The sequence below is a fragment of the Oncorhynchus keta genome, chromosome 9, assembly GCF_023373465.1.
Source record: "Oncorhynchus keta strain PuntledgeMale-10-30-2019 chromosome 9, Oket_V2, whole genome shotgun sequence".
Taxonomy (NCBI): domain Eukaryota; kingdom Metazoa; phylum Chordata; class Actinopteri; order Salmoniformes; family Salmonidae; genus Oncorhynchus; species Oncorhynchus keta.
The window spans coordinates 38,598,527-38,625,164 of NC_068429.1; the positions used below are offsets into that span (position 1 = coordinate 38,598,527).

Consider the following 26,638-nt stretch of genomic DNA (forward strand, 5'->3'; position numbering starts at 1 on the left):
ATGAAGAAGTTTAAGGAAAACATCAACTCAAATTGCTCCTTTTGTAATGACAGCCCATAAACAGTGTTGGATCTTTTTTGGCACTGTATTAATGTAAGAAAACTGTGGCAAGACATCAGTAGATTTATAATTGAACACATTTATGAAGATTTTACACTATTGTGGAGAGATGTACTCTTGGATTCTTTACATAAGATAGAAATAAGATGAACATTTTTATGTAATGAATTTCATTATTCTTTTGGCCAAATTTCATATACACAAATGTAAATTTACAAACAAAAAAACACTTTCTTACCCTACAAAAATAAATTGGGTAATTGAATTTATGTATCGATTTGTTGATAATAAAATCTATTTTTTAAAGACACTATTTCCGTACTTTAGGGCCCATAATGCAATTCTTCAAGAAATGGGCGTGGATCCACATCGTTTTCAGATTTCAAGAAAATGGCGGAAAATATGCAGCCAAAGTCCAACAGCGGATACAAATTCATTGCTTTAACTAATTATGACAACAAAATGTTGAGAAATGTAATAAAGTAATTACTTTTTCAATAAGTTACCTTACACGCTGACAATTTGTTAGCTACGCTGTCCTTACGAACCACGTAGCATATCATTACAGTAGTATGAACAGGCGTTGTGCCGAAAATCGTTCATTGCTGCGACTTGCTTGCTAGAACTTGAGATTTCTGCTCTTCACTTCGTTGTCAGTTTAGCCTACATTTCATTGATCTTAATAGCAGAAAGCATTTTTGTCTGCAGTTTTCGGTTTGGCTATTTGTTTCTAGTGTATGTGGCGGTGGGCGGCTGCCATTGTCGTCCATACCTAAATCCGCAACTTATTTTGTAGTCTATAAATACATATTTTAGCCAAAATTCGTAATCTCTCCCAATGCTCATTCGACTAGTATTTTTGAAAGTGTAAGGATAATAATTCAGCCATAGTAATAAAATGTTAATTGCTTGCTAACATGTTACTCCGTCCACTATGTTTAATATAACACACACACATTCATTATTACTTTCGGATGCCTATCCTGACATGAAGTTTATTCTATAGAAGATATTTGACTTTGATGTGTGCCACAGAAACACCTGTATGTTAGCTACCTAACGTTAGTTGGCTACTTATACATCAAACTTGCCAGTATATTAACTATAGGCCATCTAACTACCCAACGTTTATTGACTTAATTATTCCATTCTTAGCTAAATTGTATTATCGTTGTGCGTTCTCAATGAACGTTGGGTGCTTTCGTAAATTCGCTCTGGCTATCTACTCCGATTGTGTACCAGTCCAGAGCACAGAATAATGCATGTACAAGTGCTCAGCAGCGGTTGAATATGGCAGACAAAAAAAAAGCGTCATTAAATTGTTGCCACCAACGCTTTGGACAACATAAATACTGCCTAACCAGCTCTGCTATGGTGAGTAAAATGGTCTGAGTGGTCACTCTCATTTGTGTCTGGAAGTAGCTAGCCAACATTAGCATGGTGTCAATATGCCTTGTCCATTGTTGTTCTGGTTAGTGTTTATTGGCTTATTTCACTGTAGAGCCTCGAGCCCTGCTCATTAGATCTTATCAAACCTTTCAGTTCCACCACCCACACATGCGATGACATCACCTGGTTTCAATGATGTTTCTAGAGACAATATCTCTCTCATCATCACTCAATGCCTAGGGTTACCTCCACTGTATTCACATCCTACCATACCTTTGGCTGTACATTATACATTGAAGCTATTTTATCGCCCCCAGAAACCTGCTCCTTTTACTCTCTGTTCCAGACATCCTAGACAACCAATTCTCATAGCTTTTAGCTGTACCCTTATCCTACTCCTCTGTTCCTCTGTGATGTAGAGGTGAATCCAGGCCCTGCAGTGCCTAGCTCCACTCCTATTCCCCAGGCACTCTCTTTTGATGACTTCTGTAACCGTAATAGCCTTGGTTTCATGCATGTTAACATTAGAAGCCTACTCCCTAAATTTGTTTTATTCACTGCTTTAGCACACTCTGCCAACCTGGATGTCCTAGCCGTATTGGAATCCTGGCTTAGGAAGACCACCAAAAACTCTGAAATCTCCATCCCTAACTACAACAACTTCAGACAAGATAGAACGACCAAAGGGGGCAGTGTTGCAATCTACTGCAGAGATAGCCTGAAGAGTTCTGTCCTATCCAGGTCTGTACCCAAACAATTTCAACTTCCACTTTTAAAAATCCACCTCTCTAAAAAACATGTCTCTCACAGTTGCCGCCTGCTATAGACCACACTCTGCCCCCAGCTGTGCTCTGGTCACCATATGTGAACGGATTGCCCCCCATCTATCTTCAGAGCTTGTGCTGCTAGGTGACCTAAACTGGGACATGCTTAACACCCCAGCCATCCTACAATCTAAGCTTGATGCCCTCAATCTCACAAAAATGATCTATGAACCTACCAGGTAGCACCCCAAAGCCGTAAACACGGGCACCCTCATAGATATCATCCTAACCAACTTGCCCTCTAAATACACCTCTGCTGTTTTCAACCAAGATTTCAGCGATCACTGCCTCATTGCCTGCATCCGTAATGGGTCAGCGGTCAAACGACCTCCACTCATCACTGTCAAATGCTCCCTGAAACACTTCAGCGAGCAAGCCTTTCTAATCGACCTGGCCCGGGTATCCTGGAAGGATATTGACTTCATCCCGTCAGTAGAGGATGCTTGTTTTTTTTTTAAATGCCTTCCTCACCATCTTAAATAAGCATACCCCATTCAAGACATTTAGAACCAGGAACAGGCATAGCCCTTGGTTCTCTCCAGACGTGACTGCTCTTAACCAACACAAAAACATCTTATGGAGTTCTGCATTAGCATCGAACAGCTCCCGTGAAATGCAACTTTTCAGGGAAGTTAGAAACCAATATACACAGGCAGTTAGAAAAGCCAAGGCTAGCTTTTTCAAGCAGAAATTTGCTTCCTGCAACACAACCTCTAAAAAGCTCTGGGACACTGTAAAGTCCATGGAGAATAAGAACACCTCCTCCCAGCTGCCCACTGCACTGAGGAGAGGAAACTCTGTCACCACCGACAAATCCACTATAATTGAGAATTCAATAAGCATTTTTCTACAGCTGGCCATGCTTTCCAACTGGCTACCCCTACCCTGGTCAACAGCACTCCACCCCCCACAGCAACTCGCCCAAGCCTTCCAAATTTCTCCTTCTCCCAAATCCAGTCAGCTGATGTTCTGAAAGATCTGCAAAATCTGGACCCCTACAAATCAGCCGGGCTAGACGATCTGGACCCTTTCTTTCTAAAGCTATCTGCCGAAATTGTTGCAACCCCTATTACTAGCCTGTTCAACCTCTCTTTCGTGTCGTCTGAGATTCCGAAAGATTGGAAAGCTGCCGCGGTCATAACACTCTACACCCAAACTGCTACAGACAACACTCTACACCCAAACTGCTACAGACCTATATCAATCCTACCCTGTCTTTCTAAGGTCTTCGAAAGCCAAGATAACAAACAGATTACCGACCATTTTGAATCCCACCGTACCTTCTCCGCTATGCGATCTGGTTTCAGAGCTAGTCATGGGTGCACCTCAGCCACGCTCAAGGTCCTAAACGACATCATAACTGCCATTGATAAGAGACATTACTGTGCAGCCGTATTCATCGACCTGGCCAAGGCTTTCGACTCTGTCAATCACCACATCCTCATCGGCAAACTTGATAGCCTTGGTTTCTCAAATGATTGCCTCGCCTGGTTCACCAACTACTTCTCTGATAGAGTTCAGTGTGTCAAATCGGAGGGCCTGTTGTCCGGGCCTCTGGCAGTCTCTATGGGGGTGCCACAGGGTTCAATTCTTGGGCCGACTCTCTTCTCTGTATACATCAATGATGTCGCTCTTGCTGCTGGTGAGTCTCTGATCCAATTCTATGCAGACCACACCATTCTGTATACTTCTGGCCCTTCTTTGAACACTGTATTAACAACCCTCCAGATGAGCTTCAATTCAATACAACTCTCCTTCCGTGGCCTCCAACTGCTCTTAAATACAAGTAAAACTAAATGCATGCTTTTCAACCGATCACTGCCTGCACCTGCTCGCCCGTCCAGCATCACTACTCTGGACGGTTCTGACTTAGAATATGTGGACAACTAAAAATACCTAGGTGTCTGGTTAGACTGTAAACTCTCCTTCCAGACTTAGATTAAGCATCTCCAATCCAAAGTTAAATCTAGAATTGGCTTCCTATTTCTCAACAAAGCATCCTTCACTCATGCTGCCAAACAAACTCTCGTAAAACTGACCATCCTACCGATCCTCGACTTTGGCGATGTCATTTACAAAATAGCCTCCAATACCCTACTCAACAAATTGGATGCAGTCTATCACAGTGCAATCCGTTTTGTCACCAAAGCCCCATATACTACCCACCACTGCGACCTGTACGCTCTCGTTGGCTGACCCTCGCTTCATACTCGTCGCCAAATCCACTGGCTCCAGGTCATCTACAAGACCCTGCTCGGTAAAGTCCCCTCTTATATCAGCTCGCTGGTCACCATAGCAGCACCCACATGTAGCATGCGCTCCAGCAGGTATATCTCTCTGGTCACCCCCACAACCAATTCCCCCTTTGGCCGCATCTCCTTCCAGTTCTCTGCTCCCAATGACTGGAATGAACTACAAAAATCTCTGAAACTGGAAACACTTATCTCCCTCACTAGCTTTAAGCACCAGCTGTCAGAGCAGCTCACAGATTACTGCAACTGTACATAGCCCATTTATAATTTAGCCCAAACAACTACCTCTTCCCCTACTGTATTTATTTTGCTCTTTTGCACCACATTATTTATATTTCTACTTTGCACATTCTTTCACTACAAATCTACCATTCCAGTGTTTTACTTGCTATATTGTATTTACTTCGCCACCATGGCCTTTTTTTGCCTTTACCTCCCTTATCTCACCTCATTTGCTCACATTGTATATAGACTTATTTTTCTATTGTATTATTGACTGTATGTTTGTTTTACTCCATGTGTAACTCTGTGTTGTTGTATTTGTCGAACTGCTTTGCTTTATCTTGGCCAGGTCGCAATTGTAAATGAGAACTTGTTCTCAACTCGCCTACCTGGTAAAATAAAGGTGAAAAAAATGGTGCTTGACTGCCGTTGTAAGGTCAGAACGCTCAAACCCTACTACTCCTCCGCCTAGCGTCCAGTGTGCGCTCCGAGAGCGAAACGCTCTGACTTTACAAACGGACAATGACAACGTTCTGAATTTACGAGCGGACTCTGGCACTCAAGGTTGGATTTAAGAACACACCGAAGTCGTAAAATGTCTAACTAGTAATTTGTTACGCTAACTAGCTAGCAAGAGGTTGCATAGCAACAGCATCAACTTCCGGTAGACCGGCGAAGAGCTAGTACGCTCAACTGAAAGGATACTGTTCCGTTTACAGTATACTAAAATTAACTTATAGTATGTAGTATATACTCATTAAATATGTAGAATACAGTGAGTTAGTATGGGTATTCGAACACGGCGCCAGTGATCAACTCCTGCAGCATGTTTTGTAGTTGTCATGGTAACAATTTACTAGTTCCGTCAACAAAATCGCCGGAGAGACTCCTCGTCAAGGTCCATGAAACAGTTGGGAAACTTGATGGGATGCAGGACAAATAGAAGTATCTGGCTGGGAAGAAGCTTGTTTTGTATCCAAGTATGTTGGCCAGTCAGACTAGAAATAAACCACAATGTCGCGAGTTTACGGGACCAACACCTCATTCAGTGGCTGTGGTAAGTTCAGCACAAACTCTGTGGCTAGTTAACGTTAGTATCCTAGCTAGTAAGAAACCTACCGCAAGCTAACGTTAGCTAGCTAACGTTAATACGCGTCACTACATGTTGTACATTGCTAAACAAACGTATTGTTTTGTAAAATTAGAGAGTAAGCATATCTAGCAATTATTTTTTAAATGTTTTTTTTCCTGACCCGAGTTGACCTGGGTAGGAAAACTGGCCCCTAGTTGTACTGTAGCCAGATAGATTCCCGTGTGACAGTTCTGTACAATGTTTTACTTAAAGCAAATAACTACAGTAGGGCCTGGAGTTTTCCTTGGCCAGGTCACTTGGTCAGGAGAATCTGCTGCCTCCTATAAACATAAGTACTAAACCCTCACCAACCTTTTCCAGAGGGCAAGGTTCCCATCATCCAGGCCTCCAGACTACCTCATCCTGGAGAGAAGGAAACAGGAGGAGGCCCGGGACAAGGTGTTGGAGTTCACCAAGTACCAGAACACCTGTGACCTTAAGACGCGCTGGGAGAAGAACTCTGACCGGCGCATTGTGTTGGGAACCATTGAGAGACGGGTCAAAGATGCCATTGGGCACTATCAGATGACCATCAATGAGAGGAGGGATAGGTCTGTGACAAATCTTTCGGTTGAGTTCCTATAACTGCTGATTATATTTTAATAGAGGTATTTCAATTGCTCCATGTCTGTCTATCACCCCTGTCTCCCTTAGACTGCATGATATGTTGGAGGCAGAGGAGAAGGAACTGCTGAGAGAAATGGAGACCAAGAAGGAGACAGTACTGGAGAGACAAGCCAAGATGCGAGAGAGAGCCAAGTTACTGCGAGAGAGGAGGGAGAGTGAAAGACTAAGTGTGGTTGAAGACAAGCTTGAACAGCTATTCAGGTAGAGAGAACACCTAAAGGGAGGTTCTACAAGACAATGTTGCAGCTGTCTTTTCTATGTGTGTGTTCAAACCTCTATACAAATAGATTTTTTAAATGGACCAATTTCAGAGAGCAGAGTGAGGAGCTCCGGACTGAACAGACTCGGCGCAGGCAGGACGAAATTTGCACAGAGCGGGCTGCGCAGCTATGTACACGGCAGGTGACGCAGCGGCAGAAAGAGGAGGAGGAGCAGCTCTTTGCTCAGCTGTGGGATAGCGACCGGCGAGCCAAGGAGGAGCGGGAGGGCCAGGATGCGCAGAGGCAACGCCAGAGTAACTTGCAGCAGCTGGTCTACCTGCGCGTCCAGATGGAGGCTGCCGAGCAGCAGAGAGAACAGGCCAAGCAGCTCAAAGAGGAAGAGGCCCTGCTACTGGTAGGCGAATTCAGTCTGTAACTGAGATGCTTCTCTCTGTGTGGGTTTCTGCTTTGTGATCACTAATTGAGCCCTCTCTGTTTTTCTCTGTGTGTGTCCCAGAGGGAGCAGAGAGAGATGCTGCATTTGGAGGAGCAGAGAGAGCACCGTCATAAGCTCCAGGGTCAGGAGAGCCGGCGCAGGCTGCTCGACCACTCTCTGAGGCTGAAGATGAAGCGCCAGGCCAGGGAGCAGCAGGACGAGCTGGCCTTGGACATGAGCATGCTCGAGCAGCTGCTGATGGAGGAGAGAGATGAGAAACAGGGCAAGGTCACGAGGAAGGTGGGAAAGTGGAGTCGTATTAGCGTGTTAAATTACCACATTGTCACTATTTGGCACACAAAGAAATCTTATGAAACTACAAGAGGCAGATGATAACTGACTGAGCGTGTGTGTACCACAGCTTGAACTGCGAGAGGAGCAGAGTAGGTACCAGCAGTACCTGGCCGATCAGCTTGAGGAGCAGAAGAGACAGGAGGTGGAGACAGAGAAGCTGATCGAGGCAGAGCTAAAGCAGACCTGGGCCCGGAGGGCAGAGCAGTGTCACAAAGAGAAACAAGCCAGGGATAGGCTGATGAAGGATGTGATGGACACACGCCGCCTGCAGATCCAGGAGAAATGTAAGAAAGCGGAAGAGAGGGAAGCAGATCTGTCATTTGGGCAGGTCCTCTGTGACAGTGCCGTTGATTTACAGTTTACAATTAATCGTTTATATCACAAGTCATATTTTAAATGGGATGTGGTCTCATGGTGTGTGTGTGTGCTTGTGTATTTGTACTTCTTCTTTAGTGGATTTGAACAAGCAGAAACAGGCTCAGCTGGCCGAGGAGAGAGACGAGCTAAACAAAACCATACAGGAGAACAAACTGCTGGATGAGAGAGAGAAAACTCGGTATGTGTAACGGATGTGAAACGGCTAGCTAGTTAGCGGTGCTGTGCGCTAAATAGCGTTTCAATCGGTGACGTCACTTGCTCTGAGACCTTGAAGTAGTGGTTCCCCTTGCACTGCAAGGGCCGCGGCTTTTGTGGAGCAATGGGTAACGATGTTTCGTGGGTGACTGTTGTTGATGTGTGCAGAGGGTCCCTGGTTCGCGGCCGGGTATGGGCGAGGGGACGGTATAAAGTTATACTGTTACATATGCATAGTGTGATCAAAGATTCTGATATGCGTCCTCTCACAGAAATACACAATCATTTGACCCTTTTTCACACACAGCAGTAGTCTTCACAATTAATACATATCTCTGCTTTCCTCTCCCAGTCTGAGACAGGGCTGTCAGGAGTTCCAGACAGACCTGCTGGCCCAGATGATGTACCAGCAGCAGTTGCGTGATGAGGGGAGATCTCAGACAGAGCAGGAGCACCAGCAAGGCCTGGTCTACCAGGAGCAGTACAACAGGAAGATGCAGGAGATCCTCTCCAGGTCTACCTCACACACCAGGGCTGTCCACCCCTTCAGGATAACCTCTTCCACTAACCCACAGGGACAGTTTAGCTTAGAGTAACCTAGCATGTGAAGTAAAGCAAATGCATTTATGGCCTGGCTCGACAGGGAACACATACTTTCGTAATTCAGACAACATACACAAAAACAAATCTCTAAAAACCATACACCCACACGCCTGATCCTGTCTTACCTCACAAACATACATCTCCGGCAAGTGCTTTATGTGTAATCATCTTAAGACAAATCCGAAATTAGCTGTCCCAAGTTTCTCAGAAAATGGCTAATGGATATTAAATGCAAATAAAATAAGTTGAATCATATTTTTGATTTCAGAAAATGTTTCCATTTTGCTCCATGGCAGAGTGCTATATTTCAAACATTGATGGAGGATTTCCCCAGGAACAAAGCTGTTCATATTTTGTTCAGTAGGTAGCGCTGAAAATGTATTTTTTCAGTTCAATTTCAGGAACTCTTTATAAGCACGTTGTTGGTATATTAAATGTACCTAATTTAAGGATAAGTCGATTTTCAATTGAATAATATTACTGTGGAGGTGGAGGCCTGCCTGCATACACTTCAAGAAAGCAGTGTCTTTCTGGATTTCATTGCAATGTAATGTAATATCACGTGATGGCAAACATAACGTTGTTGGATAATACAGGGATAAAGTCTGAAATACATTGTGTCATGAGCATAAGTTGCTTTCTCTGGATATAGTTACAGCAAGTGAAGGCAGAGAAAGATACAAGAAAAACTTCTTGTTTAGTGTGTGTGTGTGTGTGTGTGTGTGTGTGTGTGTATGTGTGTGTGTGTGTGTGTGTGTGTGTGTGACATTTAAGATAATGCATCATGTGCTATATAAATCTACCAAGCGAAAATGAGATGTGCCTGTATTTAGCATGTTTAAATAAGGCATGATTTAGTGGTGCCAAAAATAAGAATTGGGCTAAAAGCTTATTGTATCACCCAACTCGACTAACTGGATTTTAGTGTCATACTGCCATTAAGTCTATTATGCTTAGACTCATCGCATGGCACATACCTGTAGGTAGTTGAGCAGGTGGTAGGAATTCAGTGGTTAGTCTGGCTGAGTTACCAGAACAGGTTGTTAGTGGCATGTCAAAGCATTGAGTCCTATTATCTCAGTGTCATTTCCCAAAGCAACCCATGGTGTTAGCCCCAACGTTAGGACCAACTGCTGTGGAATGAGGCATACGCAACTCTCCAAACGGATTGCTGTGGAAAATATTTCACAAGCACTAACTGAGTAATCTCTATCCTCTTTGTAACCGACTGTTTTAGGCCCATTTCATTATAACACAAACCCTTTTCCTTACAAACCCTTTTACTTATCTGTGCTAGTTATCAATACTACTGAAGTTCAATGTGACCTTCAGTGGAATGCATACAGTACAAATTGTAGAATGTTGAAAAATAATTGTGTACTCTTGTACAAGGCATGGATTGACATTTGAAAACCAAATGAGCAAATAGCACATTACTAGTAATTTTCCTTGTGACCTGTTCCATCTGTGATCTCTGTTCTCTTTATTTCAAAAAAATGATATATATTTCACCTTTATTTAACCAGGTAGGCTAGTTGAGAACAAGTTCTCATTTGCAATTGCGACCTGGCCAAAATAAAGCATAGCAATTCGCCACATATAACAACACAGAGTTACACATGGAATAAACAAAACGTACAGTCAATAATACAGTAGAAAAAAAGAAAAGAAAAAGTCCATGTACAGTGAGTGCAAATGAGATAAGATAAGGGAGTTAAAGGCAATAAATAGGCCATGGTGGTGAAGTAATTACAATATAGCAATTAAACACTGGAATGGTAGATGTGCAGAAGATGAATGTGCAAGTAGAGATACTGGGGTGCAAAGGAAGATAAATACTCTATGAGGATGAGGTAGATTGATGGGCTTATTACATATGGGCTATGTACAGGTGCAGTGATCTGTGAGCTGCTCTGACAGATGGTGCTTAAAGCTAGTGAGGGAGATATGAGTCTCCAGCTTCAGTGATTTTTGCAGCTCATTCCAGTCATTGGCAGCAGAGAACTGGAAGGAAAGGCGACCAAAGTAGGAATTGGCTTTGGGGGTGGCCAGTGAGATATACCTGCTGTCGTTTGTGCTACGAGTGGGTGCTGCTATGGTGACCAGTGAGCTGAGATAAGGTGGGGCTTTAATTAAAAATAAATAAAAATAATGGGTGGAATCTATTTTGACTGTGCCTGCATACTTTTCAGATTCCATATAGCAGCCTGGTAGGTGAAGTCAATCAACACCCCATACCTGCAGAAGGAGTGGTTTGGGAGTGTAGTCATGGCATGATATTGGAATGGATTTTTTTCTTCTTTCAAGCCTGCCTTCTGCTAAGGCTAAGGCTTAAATAGCCTACTGATAATAATGTCTTGAGAGCAGTATGATCTGGAACATGGAATAATCACAGCTACCTCTGAATAGAGTAGCAGAATCTTCTACTACATACAGTATCTAAGGACTATAACGCCATAATGAAAAGGCAAGTGAAGGAACATAGCAACATAATGAAGAGACAAGAGGGGAAGATTGACCATGAACTTTACTGCAAGGTAACATACTACTGCTGTAGACCTACATGTTGTATTTTGTGATATTGTTGATCATAGTGGGACTAAATGCGGAACAGGATGTATAAATGATGCTGAGTTTTCTAAAGTCTAATTTCCCAAAATATTGTAACCTTGCAGCTGTCATGGACATAAAACTTCAAATTTTAAGCATGACATTTTTATAGGCTTCAGGTAACAGCCTAGTTCCTGTCACAGATTGTACTACTACAATCAAAGATAACACTCTGACGTGTTAATGCTTGCCTTGAACTAAGATACTAGGTCCACTGAGTTCAAGAAATCATAGTAATTGATTATTCATACCTTTGCTTTTCAGAATGATTTTGTGGGGTGGAGCAAAAAGTTGCGTTAATTTCATTAAGATTCCCAAAATGTGCCAAGATAAATCATATAATAGCCATACATATAGGCGTATATTAGACGTTTTCAATTTAGCATTATGACCTAAACCCATCATTTGACCTACCCCTCCACAGAACACCATGGTATCCCCACTGTAATGTTCGTTCTCATTTAGAGCTGGAATAAAATTGTAGTGCGCTGATGAGCCAGTTGGGGTCTCGTGCGGTACTTCGGTACAGCCTGAGCTATTGCCAGTCAACATGACTTGAGTCCATGGATACGACGGGGAGGATCTAAAGGGAAGCTATTGATAAACTATTTATAGTTTATGTATTTGCACTTATAACCTACTGGGGCTGGCTACCCATATCCAGTCGTCATTCGTTGGCGTTTTTCATTATTGAGTAATATAAGGGGGATCAAGCAACACTGAGTTGTTACGCAACTCATCCACGTGAAGACACCTGCCGTTCGTGACCAGGAAAGGGGTCGGAAGTGGCTAACATATTTAACTCAACCCTGGACGACGACACTCGGGAATATGACGACGAATTAAACTTCTAATTAGATGAAAAAACTTTACGGGATTATCAACAATCATGAGATCTTGTCATTTATAAAACGCTGCAGTTACTTTTCAGTTTTCGTTGATAGTGTTGGACCATGTCCGTAAACGAGTTATATTCAAAGGTGAGTGATTTGTACAGTATTGATTCTTTATATACAATTCTTTCTCCAGTCCAGGTCCTTTTGTTATTGCATAATTATTGAACCAACCTCTTGGGCCACCACATCTAAAGAGGGTGTAATTGTAGAATTCGCCATTGTAAGCCAGTTTCCTGCTTGGATGGCATGTATTTTAATGCAGGCGTAATGACAAGTGTTCAGGAAGAAATCGAGTGCCAGCCATCCCAGTTCTGCTGGCTCGGATGTCATTGCAGCTTGTCTGACAGGTGCACGAGCAAGTTTAGTTTCGGTCTGGTATCGGTGTTCGGTTGTAGTTTACTGTTGTTTTCTAGCCTTGTGAGCTACTGCTGGACCTAGGTTGTGGCCATAATAGTAAAATCATACATTTTCAATACTGACTAGTCTTAAGATAAAATAACTTATGTTATCTTTTATTAAAGGATAGTGAGTCAAAGCATTCATAATCTGATTGTACAGTATCTCCCAGGCCGACAGTGAGTTTTGAACATGGGATAGATAATTGCAAACAAATTATACTGAAGTTGCTTTGTGAAGAGGGTCAAAAGAGGCGTTTTAATCATGGATTGATTGAATATTCTATTTCTGGTGGGAACATGCTTTATGCAGTAACACAGGCTTGTGCCCAATCCTCAAAAAGGGCTTTAGTTTTTGATATACCCCTACCCGAGGTATAACAATGCACAACCCCCCCAATATCTCGAAGGTCTCTCATGTATGAAATGATTGGTTGTACAAAAATATATAAAAAGGCAGCAGACTGCTTGGCATGGCAACACCAAGTATTTATTCCAAGTCACAAGCCTCTGAGGATCAATGAGGCAACTGGGAGGCTCCAACAACAGGAAAGATAATCTAACCCTGGACTCTGACACGTCTTCCTAATCTACAACTTGCCCCCACTGTGGTATAACTTGCACCTCCAGGATTGGGCTCTTAAATCGCCTCCTTATCATTTAGAAGTGAGCTTTGATTCATTGCTAGTCTAATATGTCTGCCTGAATCTAACATGACCTTTTGCTGGCTCACTGCATTTCTGATGTTTATTGGGATGTTCTGGTGCACTCTTATCCTGTTTGGTTTGAGCTGGCACATTGCTTCTTCCAGACTTTCATGTCCACCATCCTGGCCATCTGCCTTGGAGTTGCTGTATATCTCGACTTGGTGACAGTTATGGTGTACCACACATGAACAAGCTCATAAGGCAGGTGTTCACTACAATGAACCGACACAACCTGACACTCATTGACAAGAAATGCCATAAACCTATTGGGCCTTCACATGCCATCCTGGATCTCCCAGAACTGTCCATGATAGGCCCAATCCACCATCAGTCCTTCCCTCATGTAGTTACTAGAGACAGACACACCATGGAACTGGACTGCCACATGTCAGGAGGCCATTCAACAGCAAAAATGCCATCTGGACATTGCTGGCGTTCATTGTCCTCATATGTACCTACCATATTTGGCTACCAACCATGGCTGGCCAAGCCATGTGATACCTGAACTGTACTCACTTGTGAAGAATGGCCTTTTATGCTGAGGTGAATCATGTTTTGGTCTGGGAAATCCCAACATCCCTATAAGGACATATGTCATTTATGGCAAATGAGGAACCTTAGGATGGTAAAACTTGCTGTATGTGATCATTTATGGTGGCTGGGGATTGACTATGAGAGTGGTCTTTGTGGGTAATGCTTAGTCTGCTCCACCTCCTCTGCAACCCTTATACTGTCCATCAAATCCCAGGGATTGTCTTCAAATGTATGTGTGTGTGGAGCTGTGCTATGTCCTACACAACCAATGCTTCTTAGTCATAGTCTATGTGGCACAGCGGTCTAAGACACGGCATCTCAGTGCAAGAGGCGTCACTGCAGTACCTGGTTCGAATCCATGCTGTATCACATCTGGCCTTGATTGGGAGTTCCATAGGGCGGCGAACAATTGGCCCAGCGTCGTCCAGGTTAGGGTTTGGCTGGGGTAGGCTGTCATTGTAAATAACAATGTGTTCTTAACTGACTTGCCTAGTTAAAGGTTAAATAAGTTTGACAAAATAGCTACACTCTAACTGACCTCTAAATATAAGTCACCCTCAGAGGTTCTGTCATTCTACATTTCCTGCTTGTTGTGCCCCAGTCGCTAATCAATGCCAACCACCCACCGATAATATCGGCTAAATTATCATCCTACCTGACTTCCAAAGGAATTTAAAGAAATATGTAGGACTTGACCTGCAAGACATTTTGCCACAGTCTACATATAAAAACCACACCCACAGGCCAATTAGGCATTGGAAAGATCTAAAGGCAAGTCTGTTTTTGACAGCCCTTTCACAGACTTTTCTTCACAACCAGACAACCAACCATTCCACTACTGGTGTATCCCCACCAACATTCAGGCTGGGATAAAATTCCAGGTAGTCAATGCAACTCTGGGATGTTGGCCTTCTAGGCAGAGTTGCAAAGAAAAAGCCATATCTCAGACTGGCCAAGAAAAAGATTACTATGGGCAAAAGAACAGACACTGGACAGAGGAACTCTGCCTAGAAGGCCAGCATCCCATACTGTTGATGTTGAGACTGGTGTTTTGCGGGTACTATTTAATGAAGCTGCCAGTTGAGGACTTGTGAGGCGTCTGTTTCTCAAAGTAGACACTCTAATGTACTTGTCCTCTTGCTCAGTTGTGCATCGGGACCTCCCACTCCTCTTTCTATTCTGGTTAGAGACAGTTTGCTCTGTTTTGTGAAGGGAGTAGTACAAGTCATTGTTTTCAGTTTCTTGGTAATTTCTTGCATGGAATAGCCTTAATTTCTCAGAACAAGAATAGCCTGACACGTTTCAGAAGAAAGTTGTTTGTTTCTGGACATTTTGAGCCTGTAATTGAACCAACAAATGCTGATACTGTAGATACTCAACTTGTCTAAAGAAGGCCAGTTTTATTGCTTCTTTAATCAGACAATGGTTTTCAGCTGTGCTAACATAATTGCAAAAGGGTTTTCTAATGATCAATTAGCCTTTTAAAATTATAAACTTGGATTAGCTAACACAACGTGCCATTGGAACACTGGAGTGATGGTTGCTGATAATGGGCCTCTGTATGCCTATGTAGATATTTTTTTTTAAAGCAGCCGTTTCCAATTACAATAGTCATTTACAATATTAACAATGTCTACACTGTATTTCTGATCAATTCCATGTTATTTTAATGGACAAAAAAAACGCGATTTTCTTTCAAAAACAAGGACATTTCTACTGTATCTTGCCTATGCCGCTCTATGCCGCTCTGTACCATCACTCATTCATATATCTTTATGTACATATCCCCCTTACACTTTATCCCCTTACACTTGTGTCTATAAGGTAGTAGTTTTGGAATTGTTAGCTAGATTACTTGTTGGTTATTACTGCATTGTTGGAACTAGAAGCACAAGCATTTCGCTACACTCGCATTAACATCTGCTAACCATGTGTATGTGACAAATACATTTTGATTTGAAGTGACCCCAAACTTTTGAACGGTAGTGTATATACTACTAGGGTAGCTGTTTTCTTATGGTTGCTTTCCTGTTACTTGGTTACGATACTGTGTGTGTGTGTGTGTGTGTGTGTGTTGTGAAAGCTTGTTATATTTTAAGGTTTTGCCCCTTGTTGAAATGAATGAGATTAAAGCATGAACACACATTGTGGCTATTCAAACACAACAGAGGCATGACAGTGCCACTCATTGTCCTTGATATACCAAGAGCCTTATGAAACCATTTCAAAGACAGAATAACACAATCAAAATGAACAAGAGCTATTTATATGGAGGCTAAGGTGTTTGAGTGTAATCAACATGTTGGCCATGTTGAATTCAGAATACAATTGATTCAAAATTAGGAATGAGGGTTGTAAACAATTGTGAATAAATGCCTCCCATTTACAAAATTCATATTTGCAGGTGACTTAACCTTGATCAAATGTTATTATGGCAGCCATAATTATATTTTTGGATTTGAGGCAAAATATAATCTGTGATTGCCCCTTTGACCTAATTGCAATCCTTTAAGGAACCTTGGACCCCAAAAGTTTGTATATTGATGTTTGTTGTTTTCCTTAGAGCCAATTACAATAGCCACAACATCAAAGAATGTGTAACTGTTTTTCTTTTTCAGGCAGGACCATACAGCAATGAATGAGACCAAATTTGAATGTTCCATTGAATGTTCCATTGAACAGCTACCAAAACGTGAAGTTTCATAAATCATAAATATTTGTATATCTGATATTGCTGTCTATTGTATCTCTGTGTGTTTACAGGTCTACATTTTACAAGATGCTTTAACATATGCTAATGTTTGTTTCGGTATGTAGGGCAGATAATTGTCTCCTTCTATTCCAAATTCTAGCAATATCAGAGTTTGCAGTACTGGGTTACATGAGTCACCCCCCCTCAGCCAGGCAGGCATTATTCTTTACTGTTTGAGTTAAGGTGATGTCACAACATCTATCAATTGAACCACTTTTGCTATAAAATATTTGTATACAACCATCCATTTCATATATTTATAGGAGACCTTTAGAGATATGGAAAAATGTGGTTGTTTGTTGTACCTTGAAGGGTTATGTAAAACATTTTGGGGGCCTTGTCACTAGCCTATTTTCCAATACTGGGGGCCCACAGTTGAATGAACATGCAACAATAACTTGAACGGACACCATTACACACATTACAGAAAATTGATGGGTTACTGGCCTACTCTGCCATAGATTGTTGTGTAAAATTAGTACTTTTGAATTTATACTTTGTATTTTGTTCCAATTGTTATGAAATATTATAGTTTTTTTTGTGGTGTAGGCCTATGTGTTGATTCACCTAGAAGATTTGTGTACACCACTGGAATGACTCATTTCAGGAAGAAACCTAGCCCAATGAAAGACACTAACTGCCTTCAGCGCCTCGTGACGAGAGTGTCTTCTGGCCGGGGGAGTTTTTTAAAAGCCCTGATGCTTGCTCTAAACATTAACACTCATCGCTTGCGGCACAGTTTTGGAAACATAAGGAACGTGTCTTTCATAACAGCGAGAAATATTTAAAAAAGGGTTAGGGTTAGGGTTCCCACATGGCCATATTTCCATGTTACAGTGCTTGTTTACGGGAAAACAGACGTAAGACTACCTGTGCTAATTAGCTATCTGCGTCTCTGAACACCTGTGTGCAAATGGAAGACAGACGCCACAAACGTGTTGTCACTGATAAATACTGTCGTCTGCAACTGTGTTAAAACAGTGTACAGTTAGTAGTGTGTTTTGCATTTGTGAAATTATTTTTATGTGATATGAAAGTAAAGGGATTTATTTTTTTAGAACCGTACCGATATCGATTCACTTTTAAATGGCTGTTTTGGCTGCCAGAGCCAATTCACCTTTCAAACAGAACGTGTAAGGTCCTTGGACTATAAGGAGTAACATTAGGCTCCTTTAGTCTAGAAGAAACCTAGCCAAACTATTGAGAAAGAGATGTCTTTTGAAATGTGGAGTTATACATAGCAGGTGTTATTGGCTAGAGAACAGAATCAGGTTACACACATTATTTGTCACTAATCCTCCATGACTCAAAATCTAGTTTCACATTCCTCTGCAGAAATGACAAAAAAACAAAGCTGCATTGTTGTTTATTTCAGAACTTTTGCATTTAGTTTAGGTGGTCCCTTTACTCAACTTTTGACTTGTTGAGTGAATGGCTGTTACAGTTCTCTGTCCAAACATATTGTTCTATTTATTTACTAGTGACTTCCCTCCTGTCTCTCATTTGTTTACTCAGGGACAGACCAGTCAAACTTTGTCCCATGAATAATTAACTTAGTCTGACAATGTCAAACCTTTTTCTTCATGGTTTCCTTTGTGTATCGTTAGTACAAATGGGACTTGTGACATCATTGTAAAACACTAAAGACACACCTGTAGGCATTGTCATCTGAGTATTTCTCCTCTCGAGTCATTCCTGCTCGGTGCTTTCATCCGTGACCTTTTACCTTGCATTGTGTGACATCTCTATGAAATATTCTACCCTGTCTGTGAATTATATTGTATAAGAAGATTCTTCATGTCATAATTCTGTCTCGCTGGGCCAGTTCAAAGTCTTCTGATTAGGAATCCATTTAGCTTTTAGATTTAGTTTTGATACTGGATTGCAGTACAGTAACAGTCCTCAAATTGCACTCCTCAGTTAATAAGCTATTATCCTCCTGGTCCATCCTACTCACACTCTCTGCAGCCCCCCCAACATGAAGCCCAGTAATCCAGAATAAAGACAAATCCTACGATTCCATCTGTTTTGTGATCAACGGCTGTACCAGCTGGCACACATATTCTTTTTTAGCTTACTATGTTGTGGTCAAAACACAGACGACACATGCTGAATCGATCTACTATCTACCTTGCATTACAACCTGTAGATGTTGTGATGTCATTGCAGACCTATAGTAATTAGGCCTTCCCTCTGTGTGTTTGGTCTGCTGGTGGAATGTTGTTTCTTTGTGTTTAGTCAGGCTGTGGGCCTTCTAGAGCGGGATTATTTGGAGTCGCCACTAACCCCTTCCAGTTTGGGCCTTGGAGTGAATTTAGCCTAAACCTGCCCTCTGTTCAGAGTTTTTAGTGGATTCCCAAATCATGACAAATATCTACAGTTGAAGTCGGAAGTTTACATACACCAAATACATTTGAACTCAGTTTTTCACAATTCTTGACATTTAATCCTTGTAAAGATTCCCTGTATTAGGTCAGTTAGGATCACCACTTTTTATTTTAAGAATGTGTAATGTCAGAATAATAGTAGAGAATTATTTATTTCAGCTTTTATTTATTTCATATTCCCAGTGGGTCATAAGTTTACATGCACTCAATTAGTATTTGGTAGCATTGCCTTTTAAATTGTTTAACTTGGGTCAAACGTTTCGGGTAGCCTTCCACAAGCTTCCCAAAATAAGTGTGTGAATTTTGGCCCATTCCTCCTGACAGAGCTGATGTAACTGAGTCAGGTTTGTAGGCCTCCTTGCTCGCACACACTTTTTCAGTTCTGCCCACAAATTTTCCATAGGATTGAGGTCAGGGCTTTGTGATGGCCATTCCAATACCCTGACTTTGTTGTCTTTAAGCCATTTTGCCACAACTTTGGAAGTATGCTTGGGGTCAATGTCCATTTGGACGACCCATTTGCGACGAAGCTTTAACTTCCTGACTGATGTTTTGAGATATTGCTTCAATATATCCACCTAATTTTCCATCCTCCTGATGCCATCTATTTTGTGAAGTGCACCAGTCCCTCCTGCAGCAAAGCACCCCCACAACATGATGCTGCCACCCCCGTGCTTCACGGTTGGGATGGTATTCTTCGGCTCGCAAGCCTCCCCATTTTCCTCCAAACATAGCGATGGTCATAATGGCCAAACAGTTATATTTTTGTTTCATCAGACCAGAGGACATTTCTCCAAAAAGTACGATCTTTGTCCCCATGTGCAGTTGCAAACCGTAGCCGTGGCTTCTTCCTTGCTGAGCGGCCTTTCAGGTTCTGTCGATTTATAGGACTTGTTTTACTGTGGATATAGATACTTTTGTACCTGTTTCCTCCAGCGTTTCACAAGGTCCTTTGCTGTTGTTCTTGGATTGATTTGCACTTTTTGCACCAAAGTACGTTCATCTCTAGGAGACCGAACGCGTTTCCTTCCTGAGCGGTATGACGGCTGCGTGGGTCCATGGTGTTTACTTGTGGAGGTCTGCAATTATTTTTCTGAGGTCTTGGCTGATTTCTTTTGATTTTCCCATGATGTCAAGCAAAGAGGCACTGAGGTTGAAGGTAGGCCTTGAAATGCATCCACAGGTACACCTCCAATTAACTCAAATGATGTCAATTAGCCTCAAATTATGTCAATTAGCCTATCAGAAGCTTCTAAAGCCATGACATCATTTTCTGGAATTTCCAAGCTGTTCAAAGGCACAGTCAACTTAGTGTATGTAAACTTCCGACCCACTGGAATTGTGATACAGTGAAATAATCAAACAATCTGTAAACAATTGTTGGAAAATTGACTTGTCATGCACAAAGTAGATGTCCTAACCGACTTGCCAGAACCTTAGTTTGTTAACAAGAAATTTGTGGAGTGGTTGAATAAACAGGTTTTAATGACTCCAACCTAAATGCATTCACCTTATGACATCCAGTGGAACAGCCACTTTACAATAGTGCATCTAAATCTTTTAAGGGGGGGGGGGTGAGAAGGATTACTTTATCCTATCCTAGGTATTCCTTAAAGAGGTGGGGTTTCAGGTGTCTCCGGAAGGTGGTGATTAACTCCGCTGTCCTGGCGTCGTGAGGGAGTTTGTTCCACCATTGGGGGGCCAGAGCAGCGAACAGTTTTGACTGGGCTGAGCGGGAACTGTACTTCCTCAGTGGTAGGGAGGCGAGCAGGCCAGAGGTGGATGAACGCAGTGCCCTTGTTTGGGTGTAGGGCCTGATCAGAGCCTGGAGGTACTGAGGTGCCGTTCCCCTCACAGCTCCGTAGGCAAGCACCATGGTCTTGTAGCGGATGCGAGCTTCAACTGGAAGCCAGTGGAGAGAGCGGAGGAGCGGGGTGACGTGAGAGAACTTGGGAAGGTTGAACACCAGACGGGCTGCGGCGTTCTGGATGAGTTGTAGGGGTTTAATGGCACAGGCAGGGAGCCCAGCCAACAGCGAGTTGCAGTAATCCAGACGGGAGATGACAAGTGCCTGGATTAGGACCTGCGCCGCTTCCTGTGTGAGGCAGGGTCGTACTCTGCGGATGTTGTAGAGCATGAACCTACAGGAACGGGCCACCGCCTTGATGTTAGTTGAGAACGACAGGGTGTTGTCCAGGATCACGCCAAGGTTCTTAGCGCTCTGGGAGGAGGACACAATGGAGTTGTCAACCGTGATGGCGAGATCATGGAACGGGCAGTCCTTCCCCGGGAGGAAGAGCAGCTCCGTCTTGCCGAGGTTCAGCTTGAGGTGGTGATCCGTCATCCACACTGATATGTCTGCCAGACATGCAGAGATGCGATTCGCCACCTGGTCATCAGAAGGGGGAAAGGAGAAGATTAATTGTGTGTCGTCTGCATAGCAATGATAGGAGAGACCATGTGAGGTTATGACAGAGCCAAGTGACTTGGTGTATAGCGAGAATAGGAGAGGGCCTAGAACAGAGCCCTGGGGGACACCAGTGGTGAGAGCGCGTGGTGAGGAGACAGATTCTCGCCACGCCACCTGGTAGGAGCGACCTGTCAGGTAGGACGCAATCCAAGCGTGGGCCGCGCCGGAGATGCCCAACTCGGAGAGGGTGGAGAGGAGGATCTGATGGTTCACAGTATCGAAGGCAGCCGATAGGTCTAGAAGGATGAGAGCAGAGGAGAGAGAGTTAGCTTTAGCGGTGCGGAGCGCCTCCGTGATACAGAGAAGAGCAGTCTCAGTTGAATGACTAGTCTTGAAACCTGACTGATTTGGATCAAGAAGGTCATTCTGAGAGAGATAGCGGGAGAGCTGGCCAAGGACGGCACGTTCAAGAGTTTTGGAGAGAAAAGAAAGAAGGGATACTGGTCTGTAGTTGTTGACATCGGAGGGATCGAGTGTAGGTTTTTTCAGAAGGGGTGCAACTCTCTGGATAAGAGTGTCTGCTAAATGACTTAAATGTAAATGTAAATGTATGTAAACTTCCGACTTCAACTGTATGTGTTAATGTGGGCCTCAGAGGAATGTTATTTCTCAATTGATTGTATCCCAGCCTAATGGTAGGCCTATGTTTTTCCCATTTATCATTGCAATATTTTAATTGTTTGAACTCTCACCTCACTTAATGTAGCAGTATTGACAAGTGCTTGTTGTTAAATGGAAGGAGTCAGCTAATGTTAAACATCTCCATTGCAAGATGTCAGGTGATGCTGTAGTTCTACTCCATACATTGTTTATTAGACATGCCAGTGCAGTACTTTACTTTCATAAACAGGTAATAGGGTGCTGTCAGTGAGCCACTTTCAGCAACAACATATACGTTATCTTGCAGGCTATTCTAAAAGTTTTTTCCATACATGCCCAAACAGACATTTCTTTACTCTAGACCCCAGTGTCCTAAACTCCTAAAGTATACGCTTGGCTACTGTATGTAAGAGTAGGACTGAAACACGGACCCATGTATCGTAGCTGAAGGGAAGTTAACTGTAAAAATGTAAGGCACAATAACAGGAAGAAAATTGTACCATGAAGCAGGAAGTTGCTATGATTCTCAGGAGTACAAAACATAGAGAAACTGGTAAACAACAACCTTGGTTCTTCAGGGAATTGAGCTTAAAGCCAGGTGTGTGTCTGTGTGTTTGGTATGTGTGTTCCTCTCCCTGAGGATATATTGTCCCTCATAGGGCTTGTAACTGTAACATTACCCAGAAGCTTCACAGTAGAGTCGCCAGCCCACAAATGTCTGTCAGAGAGATACTTGTTGCATATAGCCTCAATGTCATATGAAAGCTATTCTAAAAGGGCTCTATTCTGACTTGAGATACTGTAAGTAGACTTAACTTAACAGTGTTAGACATAAGTCCATGTTAAGTCAACTCAAGTCTGAATAGGGCCCAAAGTGATTAGCATTTCGTTTTGTGGTCAAATGCTACTGAAAAGGGTGACAGGTTTTTCACACCACATCTTTTGCATCATCAAGCATATCTCTTGATAATTATCTGCAGCTAGTCTGTTGCTTAGGAAAATGTGTCATGTCCTTTGTACACCAAAGCACTCCAGGAAAACCTTTATTCCACCTGCCTGCCTCATGATCATGCTAGCTGACATTCTCAGCATTTTTCCCCTAACACCTAAACGTTTCTACTTGCTTCTGTCTTTAGAGCAGGTGTAATTAGCGCTCTCTTTTTCCGATAAACAGACAGGTCAAAGTTCCTGGAGGAAGGGATTATGGACGTGACTTCCTATTGGCAGCAGGTTTTCACCTGACGCAGTAATAATAGTCCTTGTGCTGACTGACATGCACATCCTAGCAGGGTGGGGCAATGGTAGCACTGGAGAGGAAGGATAGAACACCTGTACAGTAGCTAGCTCCATTCTCAGGGTTTGCATTTGACCTGTGTATGTTTACTTCAGCAGTTTATCAAGGGACTTTTACTGAAACCCGAGAGTAGCCTCTTCAGGTTGACCTCGTTTTCTCTCCTCACGACCCTTCACCAATTTATCCTATAGACAAGAAGAGGATAACTTTTCACCAACTGTTATAAAACCCATTAATAGTTCACAAAAATGACAATGGAGATTGAAGAAAAAATATTCTTTGCCTAAAAATTTGAGCCGATAGACCAAAGGTTAGCCTAGCTGTAATTTGATTTCATTTTTTAATCATTGCGATTGTTTGTAATAATATGGCCCACAAAATTTTTCAATGTTCTCGTCAGTGGATTAGTGGAACGTAAAATGCCCCACAATGACAAAGCAAAAACATTTTATTTTTTATTTTTTTTTAGACAATTTTTTTCCCTACAACTTGATTGGAGTCCACCTAGGGTAAATTCAATTGATTGGACATGATTTGGAATGGCACACACCTCTCTATATCAGGTCCCACAGTTGACAGTGCATGTCAGAGCAAAAACCAAGCCATGAGGGCAAAATAATTGTCCGTAGAGCTCAGAGACAGGATTGTGTCGAGGCACAGATCTTGGGGACCTTCAATGCTGCAGAAATGTTTTGGTACCCTTCCCCAGAACACTGGCACCCATCATACATAAATGGAAGAAGTTTGGAACCACCAAGACACTTCCTAGGGCTGGCCGCCCGGTCAAACTGAGCAATGTCGGGAGAAGGGCCTTGGTCGGTGATGTGACCAAGAACCCGATGGTCATTATGACAGAGTTCGTCTATGGAGACGAACAGTGCTCCACCAATCAGGGCTTTATGGTAGAGTGGCCAGACGGAAGCCACTCCTTTAGTAAAAAGCACATCACAGCCCGCTTGGAGTTTCCCAAAATGCACCATGAGAGTCAGACCATGAGAAACAAGATTCTCTGGTCTGATGAAACCAAGATTGAACTCTGGCCTGAACCAATTGTCACGTCTGGATGAAACCTGGCCCCGTCCCTACGGTGAAACATGGTGGTGGCAGCATCATGCTGTGGGGATGTCTTTCAGCGGCTGGGACTGGGAGACTAGTAAAACCTGCTTCAGAGCGCTCAGGACCTCAGACTGGGGCAAAGGTTCACATTCCAACAGGACAACCCCCCCCTAAGCATACAGCCAAGACAATGCAGGGGGGACTTCGGAACAAGTCTTTGAATGTCCTTGAGTGGCCCAGCCAGAGCCTGGACTTGAACCCGATCAAACATCTCTGAAGAGACCTGAAAATAGTTGTGCAGCGATGCTCCCCATCCAACCTGACAGAGCTTGAGAGGATCTGCAGAAAATAATTGGAGAAACTCTCCAAATACAGGTGTGCCAAGCTTGTGGTGTCATACTGAATAAGGCTGTAATTGCTGCCAAGGTGCTTCAACAAAGTACTAAATAAAGGGTCTGAATACTTATGTAAATGTTATGTTTCAGTTTTTTATGTTGAATAAAATTGCTAAAATTTCTAAACCTATTTTTGAATTGTCATTATGGGGTATTTGTGTGTAGTTTGATGGGGGGGGGGAAACAATTATTATCAATGTTATAATAAAGCTGTAACATAACAAAATGTCTATGGGTCTGAATACTTTCTGAATGCACTGTATATAACATTATATTGGTTGCAAGAATTTTGTATAATAATTAAAATAAAAAATTTGAAGTTTTAAATCTGGCATCGTTTTGTGCACCGATGTCATGTGCCAGTTTATCTACTACATTTTTTACCACTACATCACTGGTTATGCTAGTGTTATAACCTCATGAGTTTAATCAGTCTTGTTGTAGGTTGGTTGACTGACGTGGATACGGGTAGTATCAGAAAGGCAAGGGGATTTTAAGACATTACGCAACAGCAAGACTTCATCAGGGTCATAGGGGAAACCGGTAATGTAACTTTTTCCTCTGACGTTATTTTCTTCTCCTCTCCCTTATTTCCCTACTCGTCCCTCCTGCCACCCTTACAGGTGTACTTCCACTAACTCCACCAGACCTGTCTGGATGCTTGTTTTATGTCTCCTTTCTTTACACTAGTAGTATTTGGTTGGACTACTACTGTCTCTCTAATGTATTGTTGCCTCTTCTCACTGTTATAAATCAGATGCCTGAACTCTGATCTATCTATTAGATTTCCTTCTCTTATGTTCTACATATTTGACACAGAGCGTAGGGTACTACCCCTATGACAATTGTCAGTCCATGGCCATAAGACAGAGAACAAATACACACACACACACACACACACTGACTGATTCTCAATGTTTCCTTGTCAAGATCATAAACATCCCTGTGTAACTCCTTTGTGTCTTGTCAGCCCATCTGAAAAGCAAGCAGGACCAACACTAAGCCTGATTGAATTGACCCAGTGCAGTGGCCAATGGTAATAAAAAATAAATAAAGCAATTTCATTAGGTCTGTTGGAAAGTGTGATGGTGTGATCAGAGGGGGAGAAAGAGGCAGGGAGTGAGCGAGAGTAGGGCTCAGTTAGTTAGTAGTCAAAGCCAGTACTGTGAAGTGAATTTAGGCTTATTATACCCTGTCATTACTGATCCTGTCTTTTGTACTCAACAATGAGGAATGGCATCACTTTTTTTTGATGACCATGGGTGACATGGTTAGTCTTCTAAATAGCACTGATTGAACAAAAATCACTATTACTCACAACAACAGCTGTCGGTGTACAGCAAATGTCACCCATTGTCTCTTAATGTGCTTATATCCAATACCTGTAGGGTAGTCAAAGCATTACCTGTCTGTGACTATTGTCCATCAGAAGGGACATGGAGATGCGGTCTTGTCTATGGATCTTTCCCAGTATAAATTATAGTGGCACGTTGGCCATGTAATGTTTATGTCTCCTATTATTTTGGCTGATGTCTGACTGCACAATCCCAACTTTTTTGCTGAGCAAACTGCTTCTTTGTGATTGAATTCTGATGAACTGTACCTGTCATCATAGAACTGTGGCCTATGATGCAGCACAAACTGCAAATCATGTCAGTTCCATTATCAAAGACATAAGGTCCTATTTGATAAAAATCGGGAACCATATTTCTTGGATAATGAGGAAATAACTTTCTGCCCAGCGAAGAAGCATTTTTTAAAAGTTTACTTTCTTTTCACAGTGGGATGGTTAGGATTGGATGAAAGGAGTGTAGAGGTAAACACTCAGCTGAGTGTCATTGAACTTGGCTTTCGAAAACATGCTAGGGAC

The 26,638-nt window shown here is 42.5% G+C and overlaps 2 protein-coding genes across 4 annotated transcripts in view; both read left to right on the top strand.

Annotated features, from left to right (window-relative positions):
* The first annotated feature begins 456 nt into the window (after positions 1-456).
* cfap53 (cilia and flagella associated protein 53) lies at positions 457-8,927 on the top strand. 2 transcript variants are annotated; one of them, XM_035776397.2, is made up of 9 exons: positions 457-1,434; positions 2,016-2,190; positions 6,201-6,430; positions 6,534-6,707; positions 6,818-7,121; positions 7,224-7,442; positions 7,564-7,780; positions 7,950-8,052; positions 8,422-8,927. In XM_035776397.2, the coding sequence occupies exons 3-9, from the start codon at positions 6,405-6,407 to the stop codon at positions 8,663-8,665; spliced, it is 1,287 nt and encodes a 428-aa protein (XP_035632290.1). In that variant the 5' UTR covers positions 457-1,434; positions 2,016-2,190; positions 6,201-6,404; the 3' UTR covers positions 8,666-8,927. The 2 variants fall into 2 exon arrangements, with proteins under 2 accessions (XP_035632290.1, XP_035632289.1); XM_035776396.2 differs by lacking the exons at positions 457-1,434; positions 2,016-2,190 and adding an exon at positions 5,249-5,804.
* Positions 8,928-11,017: 2,090 nt separating this feature from the next.
* myo5b (myosin VB) overlaps positions 11,018-26,638 on the top strand; it is an 83,006-nt gene continuing 67,385 nt past the window's right edge. The window contains exon 1 of one of the 2 annotated variants that reach the window (XM_035776398.2): positions 11,018-11,209. In XM_035776398.2, coding sequence (XP_035632291.2) covers positions 11,132-11,209 — 78 coding nt within the window. In that variant the 5' untranslated portion in view covers positions 11,018-11,131. Of the gene's footprint in view, positions 11,210-11,823; positions 12,263-26,638 lie in introns of those variants that run through there. The other variant, XM_035776399.2, reaches the window with a different exon arrangement.